General features: G+C 48.8%; 1 protein-coding gene and 1 long non-coding RNA gene across 18 annotated transcripts in view; one reads left to right on the forward strand and one right to left on the reverse strand.

Annotated features, from left to right (window-relative positions):
- Positions 1 to 3,946: 3,946 nt before the first annotated feature.
- The window catches only part of BCL2L1 (BCL2 like 1), a 50,465-nt gene continuing 27,879 nt past the window's right edge, over positions 3,947 to 26,532 (reverse strand). For all 17 annotated transcript variants that reach the window (XM_081559532.1, XM_081559538.1, XM_081559526.1 and 14 more), the window contains one exon: positions 3,947 to 5,612. In XM_081559532.1, the coding sequence (XP_081415658.1) occupies positions 5,475 to 5,612 (138 nt within the window). In that variant the 3' untranslated portion in view covers positions 3,947 to 5,474. The remainder of the gene's footprint in view (positions 5,613 to 26,532) is intronic.
- Positions 12,000 to 26,513, forward strand: LOC145533059 (uncharacterized). Its single transcript, XR_014073787.1, has 3 exons — positions 12,000 to 12,111; positions 24,371 to 24,611; positions 24,698 to 26,513. It is a non-coding gene; the product is annotated as an uncharacterized LOC145533059 (long non-coding RNA).

Below are 26,532 nucleotides of genomic sequence, written 5' to 3' on the forward strand. Positions count from 1 at the left end.
CTCCAACTTCAAGACGGAATTGTTAAAACGCTGTGATAAGACCATTTAAGTTGATAAGAATTCACAAGACTCTTTATCATGAAATTATTCAAATTAATTATTCATGTGTGAACCTATTGAAATGGGATGGTTTAAATAATTTAGGAGGGAATTAATACTCCATATGCCCTGAATTCTAACATTAGTGCATGGATATCTATTAAAAATCAAAGAAGACAAATTAGTAGGGATCATATATGTTCACTGGAGAAGGCAATGGCACCCCACTCCAGTACTCTTGCCTGGAAAATCCCATGGATGGAGGAGCCTGATAGGCTACAGTCCATGGGGTCGCTAAGAGTCGGACACGACTGAGTGACTTCACTTTCACTTTTCCCTTTCATGCACTGGAGAAGGAAATGGCAACCCACTCCAGTATTCTTGCCTGGAGAATCCCAGGTACGATGGAGCCTGGTGGGCTGCCATCTATGGGGTCGCACAGAGTCGGACACGACTGAGGCGACTTAGCAGCAGCAGCAGCATATATGTTCATTTCTATTATTTATTATATATTAAGAAAAAGCTCTTGGTTTTTTTTTCCCCCTGCTTCATGACAAAGGCTGTGATGGTAAAGACAGAAAAATGGAGAGCTGGATATTATGTAATGAATTTGATCATAAGTTGATGATTTTTCTCAAAGATTTGCTAACTTTAAAAAATTGCACAAGCAAAGCACACAATCATTATCTTAAACTTTAAGAAATTCAGAAGGGTATAAAAAAGTGAAAGCTAACTTTCAACTCTTAGCTTGATAAAAGATTTTTTAAAGTAATAAATAGGTATTGAATTTTACAAAATACTATTTTGATATCTACTGAAATACCATAAGGATTTTCTTTGTTAATGCTTCAGTACAATGAATTACACCTGACCTGCCTCTTGAGAAACCTGTATGCAGGTCAGGAAGCAACAGTTAGAACTAGACATGGAACAACAGACTGGTCCCAAATAGGAAAAGGAGTACATCAAGGCTGTATATTGTCACCCTGCTTATTTAACTTATATGCAGAATACATCATGAGAAATGCTGGGCTGGAAGAAGCACAAGCTGGAATCAAGATTGCGGGGAGAAATATCAATAACCTCAGATATGCAGATGACACCACCCTCATGGCAGAAAGTGAAGAAGAACTAAAAAGCCTCTTGATGAAAGTGAGAGAGGAGAGTGAAAAAGGTGGCTTAAAGCTCAGCATTCAGAAAACTAAGATCATGGCATCTGGTCCCATCACTTCATGGCAGATAGATGGGGAAACAGTGGAAACAGTGTCAGACTTTACTTTTCTGGGCTCCAAAATCACTGCAGATGGTGACTGCAGCCATGAAATTAAAAGATGCTTACTCCTTGGAAGGAAAGTTATGGCCAACCTAGACAGCATATTAAAAAGCAGAGACATTACTTTGCCAACAAAGGTCCGTCTAGTCAAGGCTATGGTTTTTCCAGTGGTTGTGTATGGATGTGAGAGTTGGACTATAAAGAAAGCTGAGCGCCAAAGAATTGATGCTTTTGAACTGTGGTGTTGGAGAAGACTCTTGAGAGTCCCTTGGACTGCAAGGAGATCCAACCAGTGCATCCTAAAGGAGATCAGTCCTGGGTGTTCATTGGAAGGACTGATGTTGAAGCTGAAACTCCAATACTTTGGCCATCTGATGTGAAGAGGTGACTCACTGGAAAAGACTTGATGCTGGGAAAGAGTGAAGGCAAAACGAGAAGAGGGTGGCAGAGAATGAGATGGTTAGATAACATCACTGACTCAAGGGACATGAGTTTGAGCAAACTCGGGGAGATAGTGGAGGACAGAGGAGCCTGGCATGCTACAGTTCATGGAGTTGCAAAGAGCTGAACACGACTTAGCGACTGAACTACAACAACAAAATTATGTAAAAAGACGTTTCTGGAAGAATCTCAAGAATCTGGAGAGGGGACTTGAGTGGTCAAGTTACTGGCCAGGGGCATATCCTGGGCCTAAAGATATAGAAGCCTGGAGGCTTTGGAGAATGGTGACCCTGAGCCAGGAGGCGTGAAAAGCTGTGAATCCGGGACCTAAAGGTTGGAAGTGTAGACGTCCTTCTGGTGAATGTGGCAGAAGATGGGGGACACAGTGGAAAGCTGGCCAGTCAGGAGCACTAGGAGCAGGCATCTGGGGTGGGAGTGGCTTTCAGGTGGAAACCCCTGGCCACCAGGGGGCAGTCAAGCTCGCTCCTGAAAGCAGACGGGGAGGAGCGCCCGTGGCAGGTCCCGCCTTCTGCTCCCCCCCCCCCCGCCCCAGCTGGAGAGCCCGCCTCCCCAGCTGAAGGGCCTGCCTCTGGAGTCCTGCTTCTTTTTCCAGACTCTTCCCGGATCTCCGGCCACAGCCACGTTGAACTCCCTGAGCACCTCCTTCTTCCTTTTGAGGGTCTTCTTGATGCAGGGTCATCGCTGCATCCCCCCTCAACTTTCACTTCACCCAAGTTTTGTTGGGTTATCTCTCATTCAATTTTGACCACTATTGCTTGAGATGGGTACTGCAATCCTACCCATTTCACAGATGGGAAAGCTAGGACATAGACAAGGTTACTTGACCAAAGACCAGGAATGGCGACCCAGGATACACACCTGGCTGACCACCCTCAGAACTGGAGCTTAACCGAGCCATGGCTTCTCCATTCTGCTCTCCCTCCAGAGCCTTCTTCACATAGCAGCCAGAGGGCGCTTTGGGGTCTAAGTGGTGTATCACTCCCTGACAACCTTCCTCTGGCTCTCACTGCCCTCAGGATCAAATCCAGTCCCCTCCTCCCCATCCCACCTCTCTAGCATCTTATTGACCCAGGAGCCCCCAGACACACCAACTTTCCTTCAGCCTGAAGAAAATTCTTGCTTGTCCTGTGCATTTGCTTCTTCACCAGGACCACTCTTCCTGCCTCCCCACTTCTTTTGGAGAACTCTTACAGACTCTTCAGGCTCTGGTTCTGATATCACTTCTTCCAGGGAGCCCTCCCTGACTCCCAGACAAGCTCAAGTTCCATATTAAATGCTGTTAGAGCATTCACTATGAACTTCTTGGCCTCAGCGAAGGGTGCTTCACTTTGGAATTATAATGGGTATCACTATTTCAAAACCTTGAATCACCCATGGTTCCTTTCTCTCTAGAGCTCTCTCCAATCCATCAGCTGATCTTGTGGGATTATCTTTAAAATGTTATCTGGGTTTCTGACCCCTTCTTATCTCCTTCCCCACTAGGTCTTTCATGTCTTGCCATGCTTCCTCAGAGTCATTCTGTTTCCACCTTTGCCCTGCAACAGTCAGAGCCATCCTTATATTCATCTCCCTGTCTCCCGGACCAGAATGGAAGCTCCATAAAGGAAAGGGCTTTGTTCTCTGAATTCCCAGGGCCTAGGGCTAGGATTGCCTGGTGCCTGAGACAGTAGAGAATCTGCCTACAGTGCAGGAGACCTGGGTTCAATCCCTGGGTCAGGAAGATCCCCTGGAGAAGAGAATGGCAACCCACTCCAGTATTCTTGCCTGGAGAATTCCATGGACAGAGGAGCCTGGCAGTCTATAGTCCATGGAGTTGTAAAGAGTTGGGCATAACTGAGCAAAACTAACACTTTCACTTTCTTTCAGGATTGTGCCTACACAGAGCAGGGGTCAGTCAACACTTGCCAAGTGGCCACTTGATTGTTTCTCCCACTAGAATATCAACTCTTGAGGGCAGGGACTGTCTGTCATGTTCACACATAGTCCCAGTACCCAGTACATAGCAGGTGCTCAATAAAAACCCAGTGTACAGGTGGAGAAATTCAGGCCCAGAGAGAGGAAGAAGGGACTTGTCCAAGGTTAGGGCAGCAGAGTCAGCACAGGTACCCAGGTCTCCTGCACCTCTTCTGCCAGCCAAGCGTCCCCTCCTGGAGCACACAAGAGCCCAGGCCCTTTGCTCACGAAGAACACATTTTATTACTGAACTGCACCTTCACTTTCACACAGACTATTTCAAAGAGCTGGAAAAAGTGTGGGGTGGGGGCTGGGGGAGGGACAGGTGCCTCTCAGGAGCCAGGACCTCCGGCTGGCTTTCCCAGACCAGGGCGGGGGGTGGGGTGGGGGGGTGCAGGGAGCATCAGGCTGTTCGATCTCTGGGCACCAGCTCTCCACGTGCACACGCACTGCAAGCCAGCAGCTCCTCACACATAAATACAGACACGCTTAACAAAAATAGTATATCATCTTCACAAGGAATAAAAACTAGTTTCAAATATGTACAGCAGAGAGCCCGGGGTGGCCGGGGCTAGGCCTGGACCCCCAGGGATGAGACAGGCCATAGGTAGAGCAGAGGAGAGAGAGGGAGGTCAGAAGAGCTCCCGGCCAGGCCATCCTGACCTTGGCAGCCCGGCTGCTCAGGCTGAATGGGGGTGGGGCACAAATTGTTCAGGCCAGGCAGGGCTGGCCCCTCCGGCCACTCCCAGCTCCACCCCACGCACAAGGCTCTCCTTCCTGCCCTTCCTGCCTGAGGTAGGAAGACCCTAGGGCTCCCACAGCTGCTCCCTGTAGCTCCCCCTCACCTCTGGGCCGAGGCCCCTGAACCCCATGGGCAGCAGCCCGAGGCAAAGATGCCACAGGCTTATCTTCTTGCAGGAAGTGAGGCAGCTGAGGCCATAAACAGCTCTGCGGCACCTATCTCAGGCCCAGTTGGTCCCTCACTCATGGTCATGGAGCCAGGGAAGGGGAAGAACTGGGGTGGTGCTAAACTGCAAGGCCACCCCAGCTTTGGCATGGGGTGCTTCCTGCAGCTACAGTCCCTCCATCTCGGGTGAGGCCGGCCTCTAGCCAGAGGCCTCCAGAGGACACTGGGATTGGAGGGAGGGACTCTGGCTGGGTCAGAGGTGGGGAGGGGGTCCTGGTCCTTATTTCTTTATCCCAAGCATCCTGAATCCCTAATTAGTCAGAAGTGGGCCCTAAGTGGCTCTTGGAGGGTGGGGATGGATGAACGGGGAGCCCAGGGCCGGGAGGAAGGGGGAGACCGGAAATTACCAAGTCTGAGGCCACAGACATCAAAATGAAGGCAATCTATTGTCTCTCTTTCTGGGAAAAAGGGTCAGAAAACTTTCCAGCTCCCTGGCAAGAAAGCATGCTCAGGGACCCTAAATGCGGAAGGGGACCCACCAATCAGGTGGGGCACTCCGGCCCCTAGTCACAATCCCCCACACCTGTTAGCTTCCATTGGGGCAGATTCTAGGGAATTTTGTGGGTTTTGACACCACGAGAACTGAGGAAGGCGGCTCTCACAGAAGCATGTCAATTCTAGAAAACTAATTGTGGGGGACCAAGTCAAGGCCCAACGCTGTGATGTGTGGGTGGCTGTGGGCTCCATGGAGTGGTTCTCCTGGTGGCAATGGTGGCTGGACGGAGAGATGTGGTGGGGGCAGGACGGGGGTGTGTGGGTGAGTGGGTGGTCAGTGTCTGGTCATTTTCGACTGAAGAGTGAGCCCAGCAGAACCACACCAGCCACAGTCATGCCCGTCAGGAACCAGCGGTTGAAGCGCTCCTGGCCCTTCCGGCTCTCGGCTGCTGCATTGTTCCCGTAGAGTTCCACAAAAGTGTCCTGCAGGGAGAGAGAAGAGACGGAACTGTCTGAGTTCTCAAAAAGGAATGTGGCTGGGACAAAGGGGGTGGTCGGCATGTGATGACCTTGCTGAGCTGAAAAACTGTAGCTGTCCATGCCCTCTCTGGGCCAGATAAAGGGTTAAGGGCTGCCCTTCTTCCTGACCCTCAGCTGGGGGTAACCAACCCATTTTATTGCTGAGAAAACAGGTGAAAAGTGGGGGAAGAGTTCTGTCCAAGGTCAGCCAGCTAGGAAGTGGTCCTTCAGAACCTGAGATGGGAAAGAGATGGGCAGGGAACTGAGGGAGGCCAAGGGGCTGGAGCAGGAGAGGACAAGAGAGGAGGAGATGAGCCTGGAGGGGTGAGTGAGAGCTGGACCACCTGTGGTCTGGAAGCTTGGAGGAAGCTGGAGTTGAGCCTGAGGGCAGTGCAGAACTATCAGGCCTCAGCCTTTCCACTGCTGCAAAGGAGGGAGAGAGGGAGGAAGGGAGAGAAAAGAGACAGGGGAAACTCCCAGAGTGATTCCAGGGCAGGGCAGGTCTGGAGGGAGCCTCTGACCAGGGCAGGCTGATGAGTGGGCAGAACAGGGCAGAGTAGAGAGGGTAACAGCAGTGCAGGACTGAGATGGGGTCCATGAGGCCCTGTCCCCCACCCCAGGGGGCATGACCCGGGGCCCAGGAGGAGGTGAGCAACAGTCCTCTGCCCCGAAGCTAGTCAGGAGGGAAGCACGTGATACCACGGAGGAGGGGCTGTGGGCTGAATGACCCAGCCTAGGGTGGGACCAATCTGTGGGGCAGGCAGAGGGGAGCTTGGAGCACCCTTTAATGAGGGCACCTTGCACCCCATTTGTCCTTTAATCCTCTCAACAATGCTGCAGTGCGGGCTGTCTCTCCCCACTGGCAGACCAGGAAGCCTGGCCTCTGAGTGCAGAGGAACTTCATCAGGTCACCCAGCTTTGTGGAGGAACCAGAATCTAAAGCTGGTGTCTGGCACCTAGGATCAGTGTGCTTTGACTGCCCAGGGAGGGAATAGACCACTGGCTGGTTCCAGAGACTGTGTTCTCGCTTCTCCACCACGAACTCACACCATGGGCCCACACTACCTGGGTGGGAGTGGCTGAGCCATGGGGTGGGCCCCTCAGACTGCGCCTGCCATTTCTGGTTGGCTCCACGTCCCACCTGGACAGTCTGCTCACTACGATATCTGCTGGGCCCTACTTCTAGTCTTGACGACATCCCCTCACTCCATGCCAAGATTTTTTAAAACACAGGTCAGAGTGTGGCACACCAACAGCTTTTCCTTGCACTCAGAATGACAGTGTCATGTCCGTTCATGTCCCTGGTACCTAGCAGAGGGTCATACACACCGAACTGACAAACTGACAACCTGACTCAAAGAATCCTCTATATTTATTAAGCCATTAGGGAGGCAGCAGTGATGCGTGAGCCAGAGTCCTTCTAGAAAGGGGAAAAGGCATTGGGAAGGGAAGGCGGGCAGGTGGGGAAAACCCCACCACTGTCACTCCACGCTCTCAAGCTCTCCAAGGCTCTCCATCAATGGAGTCCTCACCAAGGCCAGTGAGGTCCAGCCGGCCCCAGCCCCTCTGCACTGCACACTCTACTCTAGCTGACTGGCCTCCCTGCTGTCGCTGCAACATCTGCTGAGCTCAGGACCTACTGCCCTTGTGGCCTGGAGCACTCGACCCCAGGCTCCCTCATTTCACTCCTAACTCTGTTCAAATGCCATCTCCTCCGGGATGCCTTCCCTGGCCACCTTGTCTAATATGGTGCCCCGTACCCTGATCTCTTGCTACCTATCCCCTCACCTTGCTCTATTTTTCTTCTTAGCACTTTCTGGAAGCAGAGCCTGCCCTTTTGGGTCTTTGCTTTAACTGATCTCCTGCAGTAGTCATGGCTTGACGAGGCATAGAGGCTGTTCTGTTTCTATATACCCAGAACCCAAAACAGTGTCTGGCACAGAGTCAGTGATCAATAAATACATGAGGAGAACAAAGGTTTTACATGCCTCCTAAGTTCCAGACACTGTCATCCCCTTCACCTTCATCAGAATCCTCAGATGTAGCGATCTGAGCCCCATGTCACAGATGAAACAACTGAGGTATAGAGTCAGAAAGACCTTGCCTGGGGTAACTCAGCTAACAGGGGGCAGAGCCAGGATCAAAGCCCAGGACTGCCTAGCCCCAACCTGGGTGTTGCTGTGAAAGTGAAAGTCGCTCAGTTGTGTCTGACTCTGCGACCCCATGGACTATGCAGTCCATGGACTTCTCTAGGCCAGAATACTGGAGTGGGTAGCCTTTCCCTTCTCCAGGGGATCCGCCCAACCCAGGTCTTCTGCATTGCAGGGGGATTCTTTACCAGCTGAGCCACAAGGGGTGCTGCTACAGCAGGACTATTCCCTATGTGGGGGCTGGGGTGGAGGGGGCCTTGGACCTGGTAAGAGAAGGGCAGTGGCGGCAGCCAGCAACCTTACGCTTTGGTCTTCATCCTGCTTAGCCTCCATGGGTTTCTTGTTGGACCAGAAAATTCTTACAGGAATTGAAATTTTTCTGGTCCTAAGTGAAGGAGGCTCCAGGTGAAGTCACAAAAAAGACTGATCTGTGATGAGGGAGAGTCCTGGGCTGTGAGGAGCATGGGAGAGGGAGCCATGGCCAGAAATTCTCCCAAGGGGCCAAATGTCCCACAAGAAACCAGGGACACTGGGCTGCAGCCAAAGTGGGAGAGGCCTGGCTCCCTCGATGGGAACTTTCCTGAAGTAGAAGGCTGGCAGCCACAGGAAATTTTCAGCTCTGGGCTGAGCTGGAGTAAACAGGCCCCGTCCCTGCAAGGGCACAAAGCACTCACTGTCCAGGAACAGTCATTCCAGGATGGAGGGAACATTCTCCTGTCGGTGCCACGGAGACAAGTCTCTGATCGGCCCAGCCCCCACCCGTGCATTCAAGCGTTTGGACAACCTTCATTTCCATTTCAGAAGCTCCTCCTAGGGAGGGGGAGAGGATCCTGGGGATTGCTTTCACAGAGAGAGCAGGAGCAAAACGGGGCGTGCTGTTCCAGGGCGGGTGCCGGGGAGGCAGTGGTGTGGGTATATTTAGCCCACGGTTCACACGACACACTTGGAAACAAACACAGCCATTTTCTCAGCAGGCGGCTGCTCTGGATAAACAAACAGGATTGTGGAGCTGCCCTGGTCTGGAAAAGCAGAGATAAGCCCCCACTGCTCCTTAGTGGCTCCCACTGGTTTGAGCCAGAGCTGCCATGGTAGACAGGGGGTCGGATGTAAGGTAGGTGGCAGGGAGGTCAGTCTCTGATGTCCCAGAGGCTTTCAGGAGACCCAGCCTAAGGGACTATGTGCATTCTCAGTGTGGGGCAGGGTAAAGTGGGGTAAGCTTCTCTTTGTAGCTGTGACCGCTACCATGGGATCCATGTAGGGGTTTTCAGGACCACTGGGGATAGGTGGCAGCTAATGACCTCCATGGGAGAACCGTGGACTCCTAGGTTAGAGACCCACAAGTCAACAAGGCCCACCTACTCACTCACTCTATAGTTTCAAAGAGCCAGTTCGTGGGAGCTTGGACTCTACCATCTAGTATTGGGGCCCTTCAGAGTGGTGAGACAAGAACCAGGGTCCCCAGGACAAGTAAGGCTGGGACCACTTTCAAGGTCCTGCCTGCAGCAGTCCCGGCCACCTGCGTGGGACGGCCGCAGCCCCACAGTCCAGAGTGCTTCAGGCCCCTGAGCCTTGGCCAGCTCTGAGCCCTCTAACTGGTAACCCTCCCCACCTCCGCCTTCCTTAGTCAGCCAATTCTACCCAGCTTATGTGACCACTTTGGAGTCCTGTCTTCCAAGACTTCCCTACTTATCCTTCCTTCAACTCCAGCAGGAACATCTCCTTTGTGCTCCCAGAGATTCTGGACCTTCGTTCATACCATAACTACTCGGTGTCTACCATGCCTTGGGCCCAGCACTGAACACGACAAAGAAGGTCCCTGCTCTCACAGAGCTTATGTTCTAGTCCATGCATTCTCCATGGGGGTGGGGTGAGGACATAGCATAGCAAGAGATACACAGTACAGCTGTGGTATTCAAACTTATGCCAGGGCAATTAAGATAAACATGTCTAAAAAGACTCCTTAGCAGGGAGTGGTGAAGAGAAAGTAAGGTTGAGAAACACAGTCCTAGAGAGAAGCAAAGAGAATAAGAAGCAAGACAATTTCAGACATGATGGGGTTTTGAAGAGAGTAAGTCCTAGACAGGTGGTAAAGAATACCAGTGGACTGATATAGGTGGAGTGGTCAGAGAAGGCCTCTCTGGAGGAGGGTGGGGGGTCTAAACTGAGTCCTGAATGACTAGATGGCAGTGGCCAAGGGAGGATCAAAAATCTTGGGGGAAGAGATTTCCCTGGTGGTCCAGTGATTAAGTCTGCAGTCCCAACACAGCAGGCCCAGGTTTGATCCCTGTTTGGGGAACTAGATCCCACGTGCCACAACTAAGACCCAGAGAAGCCAAATGAAAAAAAAAAAAAAAAACTTGGGTGAAAAAGAGCATGTTCCAGCAGAAGTAACAAGTGCCAAGACCCTGAGGTAAGGAGAGGCAGCGGCATCTTCAGGTTGAGGCCCTCTGTATGTTGGTCTCGCCTATCAGTCTGGGGACTCAGTATAGGCAGGGATCAAGACTGACATGTCTGAAGCCAGGAGCCCATCCAGACAGGCACAGACTGGCTTTAGCTAGATCTCTGCCCAGAGAAAGTCAACTGCACAATGAAGGTTACCTTGCAGGCACCTGCAATCCTGTAGAAGTCAGGAGAAAGGCTGGCACAGCGTTGTCCTTGGGCAGTGGTCCAAGGACACTTCCTGCTCGAACCCAGTTAGTTCTCCACTACTCACTCTTCTCTCTCACCTCCCACATCTCCATGCTTCCGAGAGGCATGGCTTTGAGCAGGTTACCCATAGTGTCCTCATTTTCTAAACAACAGTATAATATCTGGGACATCCCTGGTGGTGCAGTGGAGAGAAATCCGCCTGCCAATGCAGGGAACATGGGTTTGCTCTCTGGTCCAGGAAGATTCCACATGCCACGGAGCAACTAAGCTCGTGTGCCACAACTACTGAGCCTGTGCTCTAGAGCCCGGGAGCTGCAACTACTGGAGCCCGCGACCTTGGAGTCCATGCTCTGTGACAAGAGAAGCCACCACAGCGAGAAGCCCACACACTGCAACTGGAGAGCAGCCTCAGATCACCACAAACAGAGAAAGTCTAAGAAAAAGCAACGAAGACCCAGTGCAGCCAAAAAGAAAAAAAACCCAAAAAACATAGTATCTGTTATGATGGCAGCTGACCTTTATATCACACAAGTGAATGTTTTGCCTGCTCCAGGCACTGAGCTAAAGCGCTTTACTCCGAGGAGGCCGTACTCCCTGGGCACATGCACAGTCACATTCACCTGAGTGAGTGTTCTTGGTCCTGCCTCCCCCACTAGACTGTGTGTGGTTTTTGTCACTTGTACCTCAAGAGCTGGTGCTGTACCTAGAACACAGCAGGTGCCGTTCTAAATGAATCTACTTGAGATGAACAATGAATGACTACGTTCAGTCAGCCCTCAGAACATTTATTGGAGCCTCATTCTACAGATGTCAAGATGGCAGCTTCAGTGTTCCCCCATAATCTCTGCCCAGCAAGTGGTAGGACTGGGATTTGTCTGAGTTCTGGCCTCTTGTTTGTTCTGAGGTCCAATCCTGCCATCTTGGGTCCCTACTGTCTCCACCCACAGAGAACTAGGTTCTCAGTGGCAGCAGCAGCAGCTGACATTTCCAGAGCACTTACCTTGCAAGATCCTCTCCTTGGTCCTTTCTGTGGATTGGTTCATTAAACTGTCTCTACGCTCTGTGGGCCAGTGAGTTCTACTGTTAACCCATCATACAGCTGACGGACCCGAGGCCCACAGATAACCTGTGACTTGCCCAAGGTCACACAGTGATCTGGTGACATGACTGGGTTGCCTGCACCAACAATCTGGCTCCAGTGCCTTTGCTCCTAACCTCTACACAGTACTCTGCTCACTTACAAAAGGACAACTGTCCTCAAGGCCCCATCATGGGCCAGGTGCATGCACTATTACTGAAAGAGGTTCTCACTCTAAGCTCAGGTAGGCTGAGGCTCAGAAATACTGAGAGACCTGTTTCAAGTGGGTAACTGAAGAACCAGTTCATATTCTGGGGCCAGGCTTATAGCCCTGGGTCTCTCTAGGAGGAGGAAGGTGGCCTGAAGCACTGGCTGAATGAATGAGTTCTGGCCCCAAGCCAGTTGAGGGGAACTGGGCGCCACAGGAAAAGGATGTGACGAAGGCCAGGAGAGAAAGTGAAACCCTTCCGTCCTGGCTTTAGTGGAGAACAAGCACCGCTGCCAGACGGGCCCTTCCTTCCTCTAGGGTGACTCTGGAGGGCCCAGGCCCACTGCTTCCTTCCTGCTTGGTTATTTCTGGAAAGAGGTAGGTGGAGAAGAGGAAGGGGCTCCTAGCAGCCCAGGGAAAGTGCCAGGAACATCAAGAATGTACCTTACCCGGCCTCATCAAAGCCCTGCACAGGCAGGCCGTGAGTCACTTTCTGCTCTTGGACTCAGTTTCCCTGAGGGAGAGGCTGACAAATGCCAGCTGAGTAGACAAATGAGGCCTTGCTAGGAGATCTCAAGGATATGGCAGGCAAGTGGGCAGTGGGGCAAACGAAGAGGCCTTATCACTCTCTAGGCAGGGAGCTGCAGGCGGAGACTCGGAAGAAGTGAGGTTTGTGGTTGGAATCCACTTCCCTTGGCTTTCCCGGGGGACGGGGGCGGGGGGCGGGCGGGTTGTATGTGGGCTTCAGCAAAATGAGAGGAACACAGCCTCTCTCCTCTACCCTGGGGATCACAGGCCTGGATGTAGGTAACTCAGAGAGGTGGCTCCATGGGACAGGGACAAAGAGATGGGTGGCTAGACAGCTGGGCTGACACCTCAGCTGAGTCAGCCCAGCTGGTGGGTGGCACAGCGGGCCTCTTTACTTCTGAACCTTAGTTTCTCCTGCTTTGACCTCACCGGCAATGATGGTGAGAAAAGGGGATGAAAGCACTTCGTAAAGCAAAGTGACCTTGGTATTATGGTGGAAGAGGGTGGCATGGGGAACGCAAGCCATCTGGGCTGTTGGGGCTATTTGGAGGCAACCTCACAGCAAACTTCTTGGTAATCTTTCTTTAAGTCTGCCCCTGTCAGCTGCCAGGCTCTCCTCCCCCGCCTCCTCCCCCTCCATTAGTTCTAAGAAGCTAAGCCTGACAGATGTGCTCATTTCTCAGAAAAGGAAGTGGTTGTGCCGGGAGGAGATAACACCTCCGCTAGGGAATTGAGAAAGCTATCAGGCCCAGCAGTGCAGCACAGGCTCTCCACCTCCTCAGCTCAGAAGCGGGGTACCAGTCTTGGAGGCAGAGAGAGAGAATTCAGAAAAGCATTTACTGGGGGCACAGATGCTCATTTAGGGGCTCTCGATCTCCTTCCCAGGGCGTGATGGCTGAGATTTACTGAGCACTTACCAAGCACCAGGCATGGTGCTAAGAGCTTCGCTGTGTATGTAAATTCACTGAATCCTCATAAGAACCCCATGAAGTAAGTGCTATCATTACTCACCATGTTACAGATGAGGAAACAGGCACGGAAAGGTCAAGTGACCTCCCAAGGCCATCCAGTTCATAAATGGTAGAGCAGGGATCTGAATCCAAGCAGTCTGGCTCCAGAGCCCAAAGGCTTAATGGCTCCTGGGCAGCTGCTACCTGCTCATATGCATTCATTCCCCGGAAATCTGAAAACTCCCCTCATCTCAACCTTATCTCATCCTTGGTAACTAACTCCCTATTCACTTTTTTTCTAGGTATTTTTATTTATTACTTAGTTATTTTAGTTTTGGTTGCTCTGGGTCTTCATTGCTGTATTCAAGCGTTCTCTAGTTGCAGAGAGTGGGGCTACTCTCCAGTTGCGGTGCACAGGATTCCTACTGCAGTAGCTTCTCTTGCTGCAAAGCACAGGCTCTAGGTGCATGGGCTTCAGGTGTTGTAGCACGCAAGCTCAGTAGTTGTGGCTCACGGGCTCCAGGGTATGCAGGCTTCAGTACGAACTCCCTATCTTTCATGAGTAGATGGCCACAGCCTTTCATTCTTCCCAGAGAAGGACCAAGGCTCAGCCTTGAAACAGAATTAGAGACTCAAAAGTGACCTTAAAAGATGCCCATCCAACCTTCCATGTGATGCCCAAGCTCACCCCTAACATCCTCACTTCCCAGTTAAGGTTCAGAAAGATGGAGTACGAATCTATAGATTCAGTGAAATCCCTATCAAAATATTAATGGCATTTTCCACAGAACTAGAACAAATAATCATAAAATTTGTATGGAAATACAAAAGACCTCCAATAGCCAAAATAATCTTGAGAAAAAAGAAAGCTGGAAGTATCATGCTCTCTGATTTGAAACTATACTACAAAGCTACAGTAATCAAAACAGTCTGGTACCAGCAGAAAAAACAGACACATAGATCAATGGAACAGAGAGACCAGAAATGAACCCACACTTACATGGACAACTACATGCAAAAGAATCAAACTGGATGATTCTCTCACACTATGCACAAAGATAAATTTCAAATGGATTAAAGGCTTAAATGTAAGACCCCAAACCATAAAATTCCTAGAAGAAAACACAGGCAGTATGTTCTTTGATTTGTAATATGATATTTTTTGGATACATCTCCAGAGGCAAAAGAAACAAAAGCAAAAATAAATTTAAATTGGACCACATTGGACTAAAAAGCTTTTGCATGGAGAAGGAAACTATCAACAAAGCTAAAAGGCCACCTACTGAATGGCAGAAGATATCTACAAATGATATAGCTGATAATGGGTTAATATCCAACATATACAAAGAATTCATACAACACAACATCAAAGAAACAAATAACCAGATTACAAAATGGGCAGAGGATCTGAACAGACATTTTTCCAAGGAAGACATATGGATAGCCAACAGGTACATGAAAAGATGCTCAACATCATGAAACATCAGGAAAAGGCAAATCAAAACCACAATCGGCTAACATCTCACACCTGTCAGAATGGCTATTATCGAAAAGACAACAAATAACAATCATTGACGGGGATGTGGAGAAAACGGAATCCTCATGTACTATTGGTGGGAATGTAAATTGGTACAACCATTATGGAAACAGCCTGGAGATTCCTTAGAAAATTAAAAATAGAACTACTATATGATCCAGCCTGCCTGCTAATGCAGGAGATGCAAGTTCGATCTCTGGGTCAGGAAGATCCCCGAGAGAAGGGATCTTGGCAACCCACTCCAGTATTCCCACCTGTAAAATCCCATGGACAGAGGAGTCTGGTGGGCTATAGCCATGGGGTCAAAAAGAGTCAGACATGATTGAGCATGCGTGTGCGCGTGCGCACACACACACACACACACACAATCTAGCAATATCACTCTCTGTATATTTATGTGAAGAAAACAAACATGCTAATTAGAAAAGATAAATGCACCCCTATGTTCACTGAAGCCTTATTTGCAACAGCCAAGATACAGAAGCAACCTAAGGGCCCATCAACAGATGAATGGATAAAGAAAATATGATACAAATACACAACACTAAATACTAGCCATTAAAAAAGGATGAAATCTTGCCATTTGTGACAACACAGAGGGACCTAGAGAGTATTATGCTTAGTGAAATAAGTCAGAGAAAGACAAATACAGTATGGTTTCACCTACATGTGGACTCTAATCCAAAACAAATGGAAAAAAACAAAACAAAAACAGAGATATAGATACAGAAAACAAACAGGTGTTTGACAGAGGGAGGGGGGTAGGGACAGGAAAGAAATAGGTGAAGGAGATTAAGAGATATAAACTTTCAGTTGCAAAATATATGAGTCTTCATGAGTATGAAATGTACAGTGTGGGGAATACAGTCAATAATTATGTAACGTCTTTGTATGGTGACTTATCTCTACTACACATATTGTGGTGATCAGTTTGCATTGTATAGAATTATTGAATCACTATGCTGTATAACAGGAACCAACATAATGTTGTAGGTCAATTATATTTAAAAATCAAACAGGGACTTTCTTGGTGGTCCAGCGGCCAAGACTCCATGCTCCCAATGTAGAGGACCAGGGGGCTGGGGGAGGGGAGGTTCAAACCCTGGTCAGGGAATTAGATCCCACATGCCACAACTAAAGATCCTGTGTACCCCAAGGCAGCCAAATAAATATTTTTTTTTAAAAAAAAGAGATCAGATTTGTGGTTACCAGAGGCAGGGTTTGGGGGGATGAGGGGTGGGGGAGGAAGAAGGTGGCCAAAAGGTAGAAACTTCCAGCTATAAACTGATACTAGGGATGTAATGTACAAAGTAATAAATATAATTAACATTGCTGTATGTTATATATAAAAGTTTTAAAGAGAATAAATCCTAAGAGTTCTCATAAGAAAAAAATTTTTTGTCTACTTGATTTTGTATCTATATGAGATGATAGATGCTCCCTAAACTTACTGTGGTCATCACTTCATGATGTATGGAAATTAAATCTTTATGCTAAAAACCTTAAACTTTTACGGTACTATATGTCACATACATTTCAATAAAACTGAAAGGAAAAAAAAAACAAACAAAAGGAAAGTTGGAGCATCCTGACTACACAGTAGGTTTCAGTCCGGATAGTCCAGAACCATGGAGTTATCTACAGGGCACTATCTGCTGACATACTTGCAGTAAAGAATCCGCCTGCCAACACAGGAGACGCAGGTTCCATCCCTGGGTCAGGAAGATGTTCTGGAGAAGGGAATGGCAACTGACTCTAGCATTCTTGCCTGGGAAACCCCATGGACAGAGGAGCCTGGCGGGCTAGAGTCCATGGGGTCGCAAGAGTCGGATGAGACTTAGTGACTAAACAACAACACATACACACTTGTGAGAAGGGGCTCCCTTCGTCCTGTGTGGATCATTTCATTTTTGAACAGCTCTTTTGGAAAACTTTTCCCTTTGATCGGCTCTAATGGAAAACTTTTTGCCTCTTTTCCTCTACTGCCTGCCCTGGCTGGCCTTAGTTCTGGTTCTCTCTCCTCTGCTGCTCTCTTCCAACTCCCCCAAGGGCTAACCAAGAAGGTAATACGAGCTAGTAGAGAAAGGTTAAGGCCCTAAGCCAGGTCCTGCTGCTCTCTGAGTATCAGCTTCCTCATTTATAAAATAGCAGTGCTATCTAGATGAGGCCAAGGATGGTGACAAGTTATCTTCTTTTTCTCCACCAAGGTGGGCTCCTATAGCAAAGAGCAGGCAGGGACCCAATAAGTCTTGCAATTAGACTAAGATGTTTAGCTTTGGACCTCATTAATAATATGGGAATTAAAGATGTACTTATTTCACAAGAACATTGTGAAAATTCAATAGTAATTCATATAAAGGACTTAGAACTGTATGTGACACCTAGCAGACTTGCAGTAATTTAAGTAATTATTACTGTTCTTATTATTAGACCAAGGCTCAGCTTGAATCTTAGAGCTTTCTCCATGGTCTGCAGGGTTTCCTCAGCTTTGTCTAGCGCCAGGCTGCTTACTCCTCACACACCATGATCTGTTCAGCCTCAGGATTTTTGCTCACATTGGTCCCTATGCCAAGCTCTCTCCTACTTATTTCTTAGGTCTCAACCTGCAGGCCTTAAGGAGGCCTTCTGCTCTCCTGCTCCAAGTCTCCTTCAGCTCTCTCACCCATCTGCTGAGCTGCTCATTTCTGACCATGAGCTCTGTCCCCTAGGCTGAGAGCCCAGTGCTGGGCCCAGAGAAGGCACTGCTGAGTAGGCTGACTGGTGGGAAGGAAAGAAGGCCAGTTCCTTCTCTCTTAAGCCCCACCTTCATTGACACCACGTGATTGGGCAGGATACCTAGGGCTCTCTAGACACCAAGTTCTCCCAGGCTCAGGAGAAAGTTCTGGAAAAGACATCTTCTGCACTGTGTTGACACAACAGGCAGGAGGGACTAGGGTAGCAATCTATAAGGAACAAAGGTTTGATTTCAGGGGCCAACCCCCTTCCTAAAACTCTGCTGCTTTCTGGGGTCTGTGCCTCCAAGTACTCCACGGTCCAAAGCACCCATTCCCTCCTCCTTTCTGCCCAGAGCTGCCCTACTCTGACATTGATCAATGCTGCATGCTGTGAAGAGCAATGGGCTGAGCGTCAGCAGGTGTGGGTTTTGTGTCCCAGCGCTGTCACTGGCTTGCTTGGGGGTGAGTCCATTCCGCTGTCTGGGATGCTGGGAAAGTCTGGGACTTTCCTCATCTGTACAATGAAGGGGATCATCTCAAAGGACTCTCAATAGTGCTGCAGCATGAGGAAGGTGAAAACAACTCACACATGGGCAAATAAGTGACTACCTGTGTTCTCTCTCGGGTATTCAAAAGATCCAGTCATGTAGTGTGGAAGGTGAGAGGCAACATTCTGGAGTAGAAGGACTTGTTGCCTCCACTTCAAAGCCTGCTGAGCCTTGCCATCCAATCTGCAGATTCCAGGGCAAAGGGCATTGGGCATATCTGTGACCAGGGCCAGCTCCTCAGAGGGCCAGACCTTGCCAGGCTCTGCCCCAGTGGCCTCAACCTCCTCACCCCAGCACTGCCTCCAACTAGTCCAGACAAGTCTGAGTATTTTCAGCCACCTTTATCTGATCGGAAATGTTTGGAATTCCACAGCAGAAGGCAACAGCTCTGGAGGATTTGGGGACGAGAGAAAATCCCTGCAACCCCTTCCTGCCCCCCACCACATATGAATGCTCTCACATACAGCTTGTGAAAGTTGCTCAGTCGGTGTCCGACACTTTGCAACCCCATGGACTCCTCTGCCCATGGGATTCTCCAGGCAAGAATACTGGAGTGGACAGCCATTCCCTTCTCCAGGGGATCTTCCCAAGCCAGGGATCAAACCCAGGTCTCCAGCACTGCAGGTGGATTTTTTACTGTCTGAGCCACCAGGGAAGCCCCTCACATACAGCCTTGTAACCAAAACCTCAGAGCTAAAGGCTCCCTCAGGCTGCAGCCTCCCCATTTCATCTTCACTGCAGTCCACCAGCCCCCTCAAGGTGCAGAATAGCAAGATGCCTGAGATTGGTGTCAGGAACACTGGAGGATTCTGTAGCCATGATACTGAGGGAGGAGCCACCTGGAGGTTTGCTGCTCACAGTCAATGCCCACAGCACCAATAAACTGCAGAAGACAACCACCACCAGCAAGTTCAACCTCTACTCTAAACAGATGGGAAACTGAGACCTGAGGAGGTAAAGGGACCCCGCCCCCTGCAAGGCCTCTTAACTCCTGGAGTCCAACAATGTGGGTTCTAACACACACAAGTGTGGGTTCTAACCCCAGTTCTGTGACTGCCGGGCCTGGGGCAAGATCCTTTATCTCTTCAAGCCCAGGGTACTGTCTACAAAGTGAGAATACTGCCATCACAGCCTTAGCAGCAAGAATTAAAAGGTCCATGGAAAGTGCTCAATAATAGTTAGCTGTTGTTTTTTTATAGCTAAAAATGAATGGCCCCATTTGTGCTTCTCATGTTGTAGTCTCACTACTTATAGCTACAAACAAATAACAACAACAAAAAACCCCCACAGCTCATACTGACTTAGCCCCTACTTGAATTCTCAAAATCTTCCAAGTAGGTGTTGTCCCCATTTTACCAAAGAGGAAACTAAAACTCAGAGAGGTGAGGAAACTTTGTCTGAGATCTGGTTACCCAGTGAGGGTGTTTGACTCCACAGCACGTTAAGTCTGCCAGCACAATATGACAGATGCAGAAGGATGTGACTAAGCTCTTCCTTCCCCTCTCACCCACCCAATGCCCACTACTTGCTGAGGATCATGAGCCTTGGATCAGAGACCATTTTGAGGCCAGGGCAGAGGCATGTCCTTGGTACCCCCCTGGGTTTCTTGGTGGAAAGAAGAGAAGTATGCAGATGGCTGCTCTGTGCTTCCCTATTGTCTCCTAACCCAGCCTCTGCAAGGCCAGTCCTTGAAGAGACCCCCTCCCTCCATCTGGTCATTATCCTGGAAACAAAAGTTATGCCTAGTAGCTTTGGTGGAGCAGTTAGCTGAGTTCCAAGATAGACCATGATGCCTTTGTGGGTTGACCTGTGGGGTTGTAGGAGGATTCCCTGCTTAGCTCTGGACACTCATTCATTCCACAAATCTTTATTAAGAGCCCACTAAATGCCAGGCACCATGTTAAATGCTAGAGATAAAACAGCGACTAAATTAGAAGAAAATTCCTACCTGTGTAAGTTTATAATTTAATAGGATGAGACAGGAAACAAACAAATGTCAGATGGTGGTTAAGAGCTAAAAAGAAAACTAAATGAGAGAAGGGGTTAAAAAGAAACATTGAAGAGGGCAGAATTAAAACCCTGGTCAGAGAAAGCTTCCTTAGGAGGTGACATCTGATCAGAGTCCTAAATGAAGTGAGGAAACAGGCACCACAAGGATCTGAGGAAAGGCAGGGGAAGAGCAAGGGCCAGGCCCTGAGGCAGGAACACACTCAGGGCACTCCAAGAACCAGGAAGACTGCAGTGTGGCTGAAGCTGAGTGAATGAGGGGAGAATGACAGCGTGGGGTCTGGCAGTGGCCAAGGGTCAGAATGTTCAGGGCCTTGAAGGACTTGAGCCTGTTCTTTGAATGAACACTGCAGGGTTTTGAGCAAGGGAGAGACATGATCTGACTTTGATTTTAACAAAGGCGCTCTGGTTGCTGGGTGGAGATCTGCAGGGGTAAGGGACTGGTGACGAGCTGATGCGGCCATCCGGGAAGAATATGAGGGTGGCTTAACCAGGATGGTGCCAGGGAAGCTGAAAAGAAGCAGTCAGATTCAGAATTTATTTCTTAACAGTAAAGGTGAAGGGATTTCCTAATGGATTGGATATGGACCATGCGAGTCGCTTGCTTCTCTGGCCCTGTTTCTCATCTACATAAGGCAGGGTTAAAAGGCTTTTGAGAATTTTTTTCCCAGCTTGATAACTATGGGAACCCTGTGGGAGGAAAAAAGAGATAAAACCACTTCTGGTATCAAAGCCGTTTGCTCACCTGACCTCCAGGGACATGCAGGATCATGGAGTAGCCAGAACCAGGTAGGGGTGGGCATAGCTTTATTGATAAGGGGAGGGATGGGGCATTAGAGCTGTGCTGTGTGTGTCTAGGGCCTGCTAGGCAGAAAGTGCTCAGTGAGTGAGTGAATGAGGTAACGCTGGGAGGCCAGGATGTGTACAAGAACATTCCAGGTCCTTCCAAATTAACAAAAGAAGCCTGGCCCAAGGGATTCCTCTCCGGGCTTTCCTTTTGCATCTATTACATTCCAGGCTGAGTCTCAAGTTCCCATTCTTTATGAATGGGAGACTTCGATATCTGAAATCACCAAAGTACAATTTCAGAGCTAGAAGGAAGCAGAGACACATCTGGCCTCCTCTATTCACAATTTCAGCCATCACTGTTTCTGTTTTATTTATGTGTCATGATTATTATGAATATTTTCCTATCAATTGACTCCTTTTTATTTTTATTTTCATTAAAGTTCACTCTTTTTAAAAATTTTTTAAATGGAGGATAATTGCTTTACAATATTGTGTTTCTGCCATATAACAACATGAATTGGCCATAGGTCTATACATATGTCCCCTCCTCTTGAACCTCCCTCCCACCCCTCTAAGTGGTCGCAGAGCACCGGTTTGAGCTCCCTGCGTCATACAGCAAATTCCCACTGCCTACCTATTTTACATATGGTAGTGTATTTGTTTCCATGCTACTCTCTCCATTCATCCCACCTCTCCTTCCCCCGCTGTGTCCATAAGTTTGATTCACTTTTTAAACACTTAGATGTACAGAAAATTCTTAACCTACTCCCCAGCTTGTTCTTTCTGCATTTTTCCTCCTTTTACTGAATGATAGTGGTTTCATCTGTCCAGGTACGGAAGCCTGGAACACCTTGCAGTGATTCTTAAGTCCTCTCTAGCTCTGATCTGTCAGCAAATTACTCTGAATATATATTCAAAATTTATCCAGAATTCCACCACTTCTTACCACCCCCACTGTCCGAGCCAACATCCTTTTCTGCCTGTGTTGTTATAACCACATCCTTCCTGATCTCTCCGTTTCTTACTTCCCTCTCTGGTCCCTCACACTTGAGCCAGCAGAAGAGTCCTCTAAAAGCAGCAGGATCCAAACCTGTCTGCTCAAAACACTCCCCCGCCTATCAGTCCCTTCTCACTCAGAGGAAGAGCCACCACGTCTCAGCACAGCTGACACAAACCTCTGTCTTCTACCAGCCTCCTCTGTGCACTCTGTTCTGGCCACACTCATCTCTGCTCTTCCTCAAACATGCCAAGCACACCCTTCTTACCTTGGGGCTCCTGCACCTGCTACCTCCATCTAGAATGTTCTTACCACAGACTGTCACATGGTTCACTCCCTCGGGTCACGCAGATATCTGCTCACATGGCTCCTCCTCAGAGAAGCCTTTCCCAATCACTCTTTATTAAAACAAACAAATACCAAGTGTTACCTAGCCACTTTCCATTCCAACCACCATTCCCTGTCTCTTCTGAATGTAAACTCCATGAAGGCAGATCTCCCCCGTAGTTAGAATGGTGTCTGGCATAGGCAGACACTCAGTATTTGCTAAATGAAAAACTGGAATGAAAAGGCAACATATTATTATTGCTATAAACAGAAAACTAGTATCATTTGCCACAAATGAAAATCAACATAAAATAAAAACACTATTAAAATTTTTAAATGTTTATTTGCATATCATCTGTAAGTTATCTTGAAGATAATTAGTACCGATCCTGGTCCCATATCTTTATAAAGGAGATATATGAAGTCTACGGCAGAGAAAGCTCAGAAGAAATCAGCTGGTCAATTAGAGGCCAGTCCAGAGCAGCCATCCAGGTGCTCTTTCCCTGGCTTGGAACCACAGCCCTGCCCTCCAGAGAGCAGGCGAAGAGACACAATCTAGGGATGGGCACAGTGAGGCTGGACCAATGGAGCCTATCTGAGGGGCCAGGAAAGCTCACGCCTTGGACAGGCACAGAACTAGCAGCTCAGCTGAAGAGAACAAAGGCCAAGCTGGAGGAGGCTCGTGGGGCTGCACCATGGGGGACGGGCATGCATAAACCTGTAGGCAAGGTCCACGGAGACCAGACAGCTGAGAGCAGAAAGGAAAACAGGCTAGGTCCCAAAAGGTGGCAGCTTCAATCCCGTAAACACCAGACAGGTGTGGGGGTTCGGGTGCAGGCCTAGGGGCCCAACTGAGCCCAGGGGGAAGATGAGACATTCCCAGTCTCCTCCAACAGCAATGATGACGCCAAGCTGCCCTGAGCAGAGCAGTGCCAACCCTGCTACTACTAACCAGGCATTAGACATCAGTGGGGAAAGAGACAGAGACACCCTCCTAGTCCCCACATCCAGATGGTCTCTTCCAGCACCCTCCTAAGTCCTAGTCAGCTCCATCTACCTGGGCCCTTGAGGACTGGACCCCTGTTTGGAGGGGAACATTCTTTTCCCATCCCCACAGGGCTGAGCACACATGGCTGCAGGTGCAGGGGGTAGATCTAGAGCTGTTGTAACTGCCAGGCCAGCAACGCCTGACCTACATCTACACGGTTGGTCATGCAAAGAAAAATACCAGGGATTTCCGTTGGTGTTCACCCAATGCAGCTGCCAAGGGAAAGCTGGGTCTTTTGAAGGCCTGTTGTGAGCAGGGTAGGACAAGTGGTAAGCTGGCTGGGACAGGATAGGGGCTGGCCTCTGAATTATTTCTTGGCTTTGAGGACCTCCTTAGCTTTCAGAGAATCTATCAAATTTTTACCTTTTTTCTACCAAGGTCATCTACTGAAGCTCCCCCTGCTCCCCCTTCTAGTACATCACCCTTAATAAGAATTGAGAAAGAGAAAATAAGAATGAAATTCTATTTGGGAAAAAACTGCCCAAACTAAACAGCTGTTCTAATTGTACACTGTTGGCATTTGGATGGAGGCTTTAGGTCTGCATAGAAAAAAAGTAATTTGGAATCCAGTTTTGCAAGGTAGTATGAAAAGAAACTGGGACCTCAGTGTCAAGATGCTGGGTTTATTACTGCTCTGTGGTGGGCAGAGACCTGTCTGGCTGTGGACAAGTCAGTTAAGCACCCTGGCCTCACTCTTCTCATCTGTCAAGTGTGGAGGAGGGACCAGAAGATCTCTAAGGCTCTCTCTTCAGCTCCAAAGTGCTTTGATCCGATCCCCAAGGCCTTCCTCTGGCAGGATTGCACCCTACCCCCATTCCGGTAGGGGAGCAGCATTGTGTAAGAAAAAAGTAAGCTCTCTTTGGTGACAAGAGACCAGAGTTCTAACCCAGTGTTGCAATTTATTAACTCACTGTGTAGTAGTCTTGGGCAGGTCACTGTAACTCTGGAGGCACATCACTTTTTTCACATGTAAATCAAAGACTTGAAAGTGGGTTGAAAAAAGCACTACAGGAACTCTGGTGTTATTGTGCCCCCCTTATGTCATTGACCCCTTAGCATACATACACCTGCCTCCTAAAGGGCATGTTCTTCACCTGCAATTGCCTCAACCTGCAAATTATAAGACCGTAGAGACACAAAACAGAGGGAGGGTGTTAGAACCCTCCTCTAACCCCCTTCTATCTAATTGCAGAGCCTGTGTTCTCCGACCTCAGAAATGTGGAGGTGGCATGGATGGTGGAAAGGACTTGGGATTTGGAGTCAGAAGATCTCAGTTCCCTTCACGGTTGACAAAAGACCTCCTCTACACCTCCCAGCACAATCAGAGGCTCAGTGAGATAATGCGTGTGTGCTCAGTTGCTCAGTCGTGTCTGACTCATTGTGACCCTTTAGACTATAGCCTGCCAGGCTCCTCTGTCCATGGAATTTTCCAGGCAAGAATACTGAAGTGGGTTGCCATATCCTCCTCCTGGGGATTGTCCTGATCCAGGGATTGAACCTGCATCTCTTTCATTGGCAGGTGGATTCTTTACCGCTGAGCCATCTGGAAGCCCCTGTGAGATAATATATGGATGCAAAGCAGCACTGGACAAAATTCAGCCAATGACCCTGTGCTATCACATTGTGACCCAAGCCTGGGTTTCCCCACAGAATGAAGCAGAGTGGAAGGCACAGCTGTAATATCTTAGTGGTGTAACAGCTCCACTTTTTAGTCTTTTGTCCTGAACACCTTGGCCTCTCTCTTCTTAGCCATATCTGTTCATCTTTCCCGACTCCCTTTATCTGAAGTCTCCAGGCCACAAAGCACAGAGCCCATAGCACTCTCCCTGAGAGGCTGTGGAAGGGCTCAGAGTCCTGAATCTGACACTAACTTGCTGTGTACTCTGGGCTGGTCACTTAAACTCTAAGTCTCAGGGTCCTTACTTATAGGTACCTATAGTCTCATGACCTAAGTTGTTGAGAGGTACGCCTATACTTTATACATCTCTTCTCTCTCATGGGAGCAGTGAGCACATCACAGGTGTGCAAAGAGCACCTGTTGTATGATTAGAAGGGTCCTTTCTGAGGCAACATCAGCGGGAGACCATCACCAACGACCACTCACCAATCCTCGGGCATCACACTGCAGCCCAGTCTTTGCCACCCTGTCCTGAACGGTGGGGACAGGGGTGGGGAGTATGAGGTAAAGGGGAGCTGTAGACCCTCTCCTCTAAAGCAGTCACTGTGAGGTGGAGAAGCCAGATTCTCCATCTGAGAGGGCACCAAACAATACAGAAAAGTGAAAGAGGCAGAGAGCCAAGGGATATCCATGGACACTAGAGTGAGTAAGCGAAGGTATCTGAGTCTACTAGATTGTACTTGGATTCTGTCCTTACTAGCATCTGACCTGTCTTACTCTCAGTTCACTAATCTGGACAATAGGGACAATATGTTTCCCAAGCAGGACTACTGTGAGGGTTTAAAAATACAACACAGTGCACTCTAAAGCACCCTGCACATAACAGGTACTCAATAAATGTCAGCAACTATGTTTCATTAGTATATTCATCATAGATGGGTTATGTCAATGGGCCCCTCTGCCGGCCAAGAGACTACACACCACGAACCAATAAGACTTATGGCTCTCTATAGCAACTGGAGCTCCGGATGGAGAAAATTCTCTTGACAGAATCCTGATTAGATTTGGAAACTCTATAGAACTCTCAGCTCAAAACAGATCAGAGACCTCAGCCCAGACATATGTGAGTCCCCCTGGGGACTCCACAGCTTCCTGGCTGTGTGTTCTTCAGGTCAGTTACTCTCTGAGTCTGATTCCTCATCTGTATTAGACTCTGAGACCATGTGCTATTCCTCCTGAGGGGTTGCTGCTGCTGCTGCTGCTGCTGCTAAGTTGCTTCAGTCGTGTCTGACTCTGTGTGACCCCATAGATGGCAGCCCGCCAGGCTCCCCCGTCCCTGGGATTCTCCAGGCGAGAACACTGGAATGGGTTGCCATTTCCTTCACCAATGCATGAAAGTGAAAAGTGAAAGTGAAGTTGTTCAGTCGTGTCCGACTCTTAGCGACCCCATGGACTGCAGCCTACCAGGCTCCTCCATCCATGGGATTTTCCAGGCAAGAGGACAGGAGTGGGTTGCCATTGCCTTCTCCACCTGAGGGGCAGTCAGGGTGTTATTTAAGAGCACAAGTGTTAGAGAATTTAAACCTGTGTTTGAATCCCAGCTCTGCAACTTACTATTATTAGGTTGGTGCAAAAGTAACTGTGGTTTTTGCATTATGGAAATTTACCTTTTAATATTGGAATACATTCTAAATAAATGTGGTTATGTTATACATCATTTTAACGTGCATTTCTTG

This window comes from Giraffa tippelskirchi, chromosome 13 (genome assembly GCF_054371585.1).
Source record: "Giraffa tippelskirchi isolate mGirTip1 chromosome 13, T2T-mGirTip1v1.2.pri, whole genome shotgun sequence".
Taxonomy (NCBI): Eukaryota; Metazoa; Chordata; class Mammalia; order Artiodactyla; family Giraffidae; genus Giraffa; species Giraffa tippelskirchi.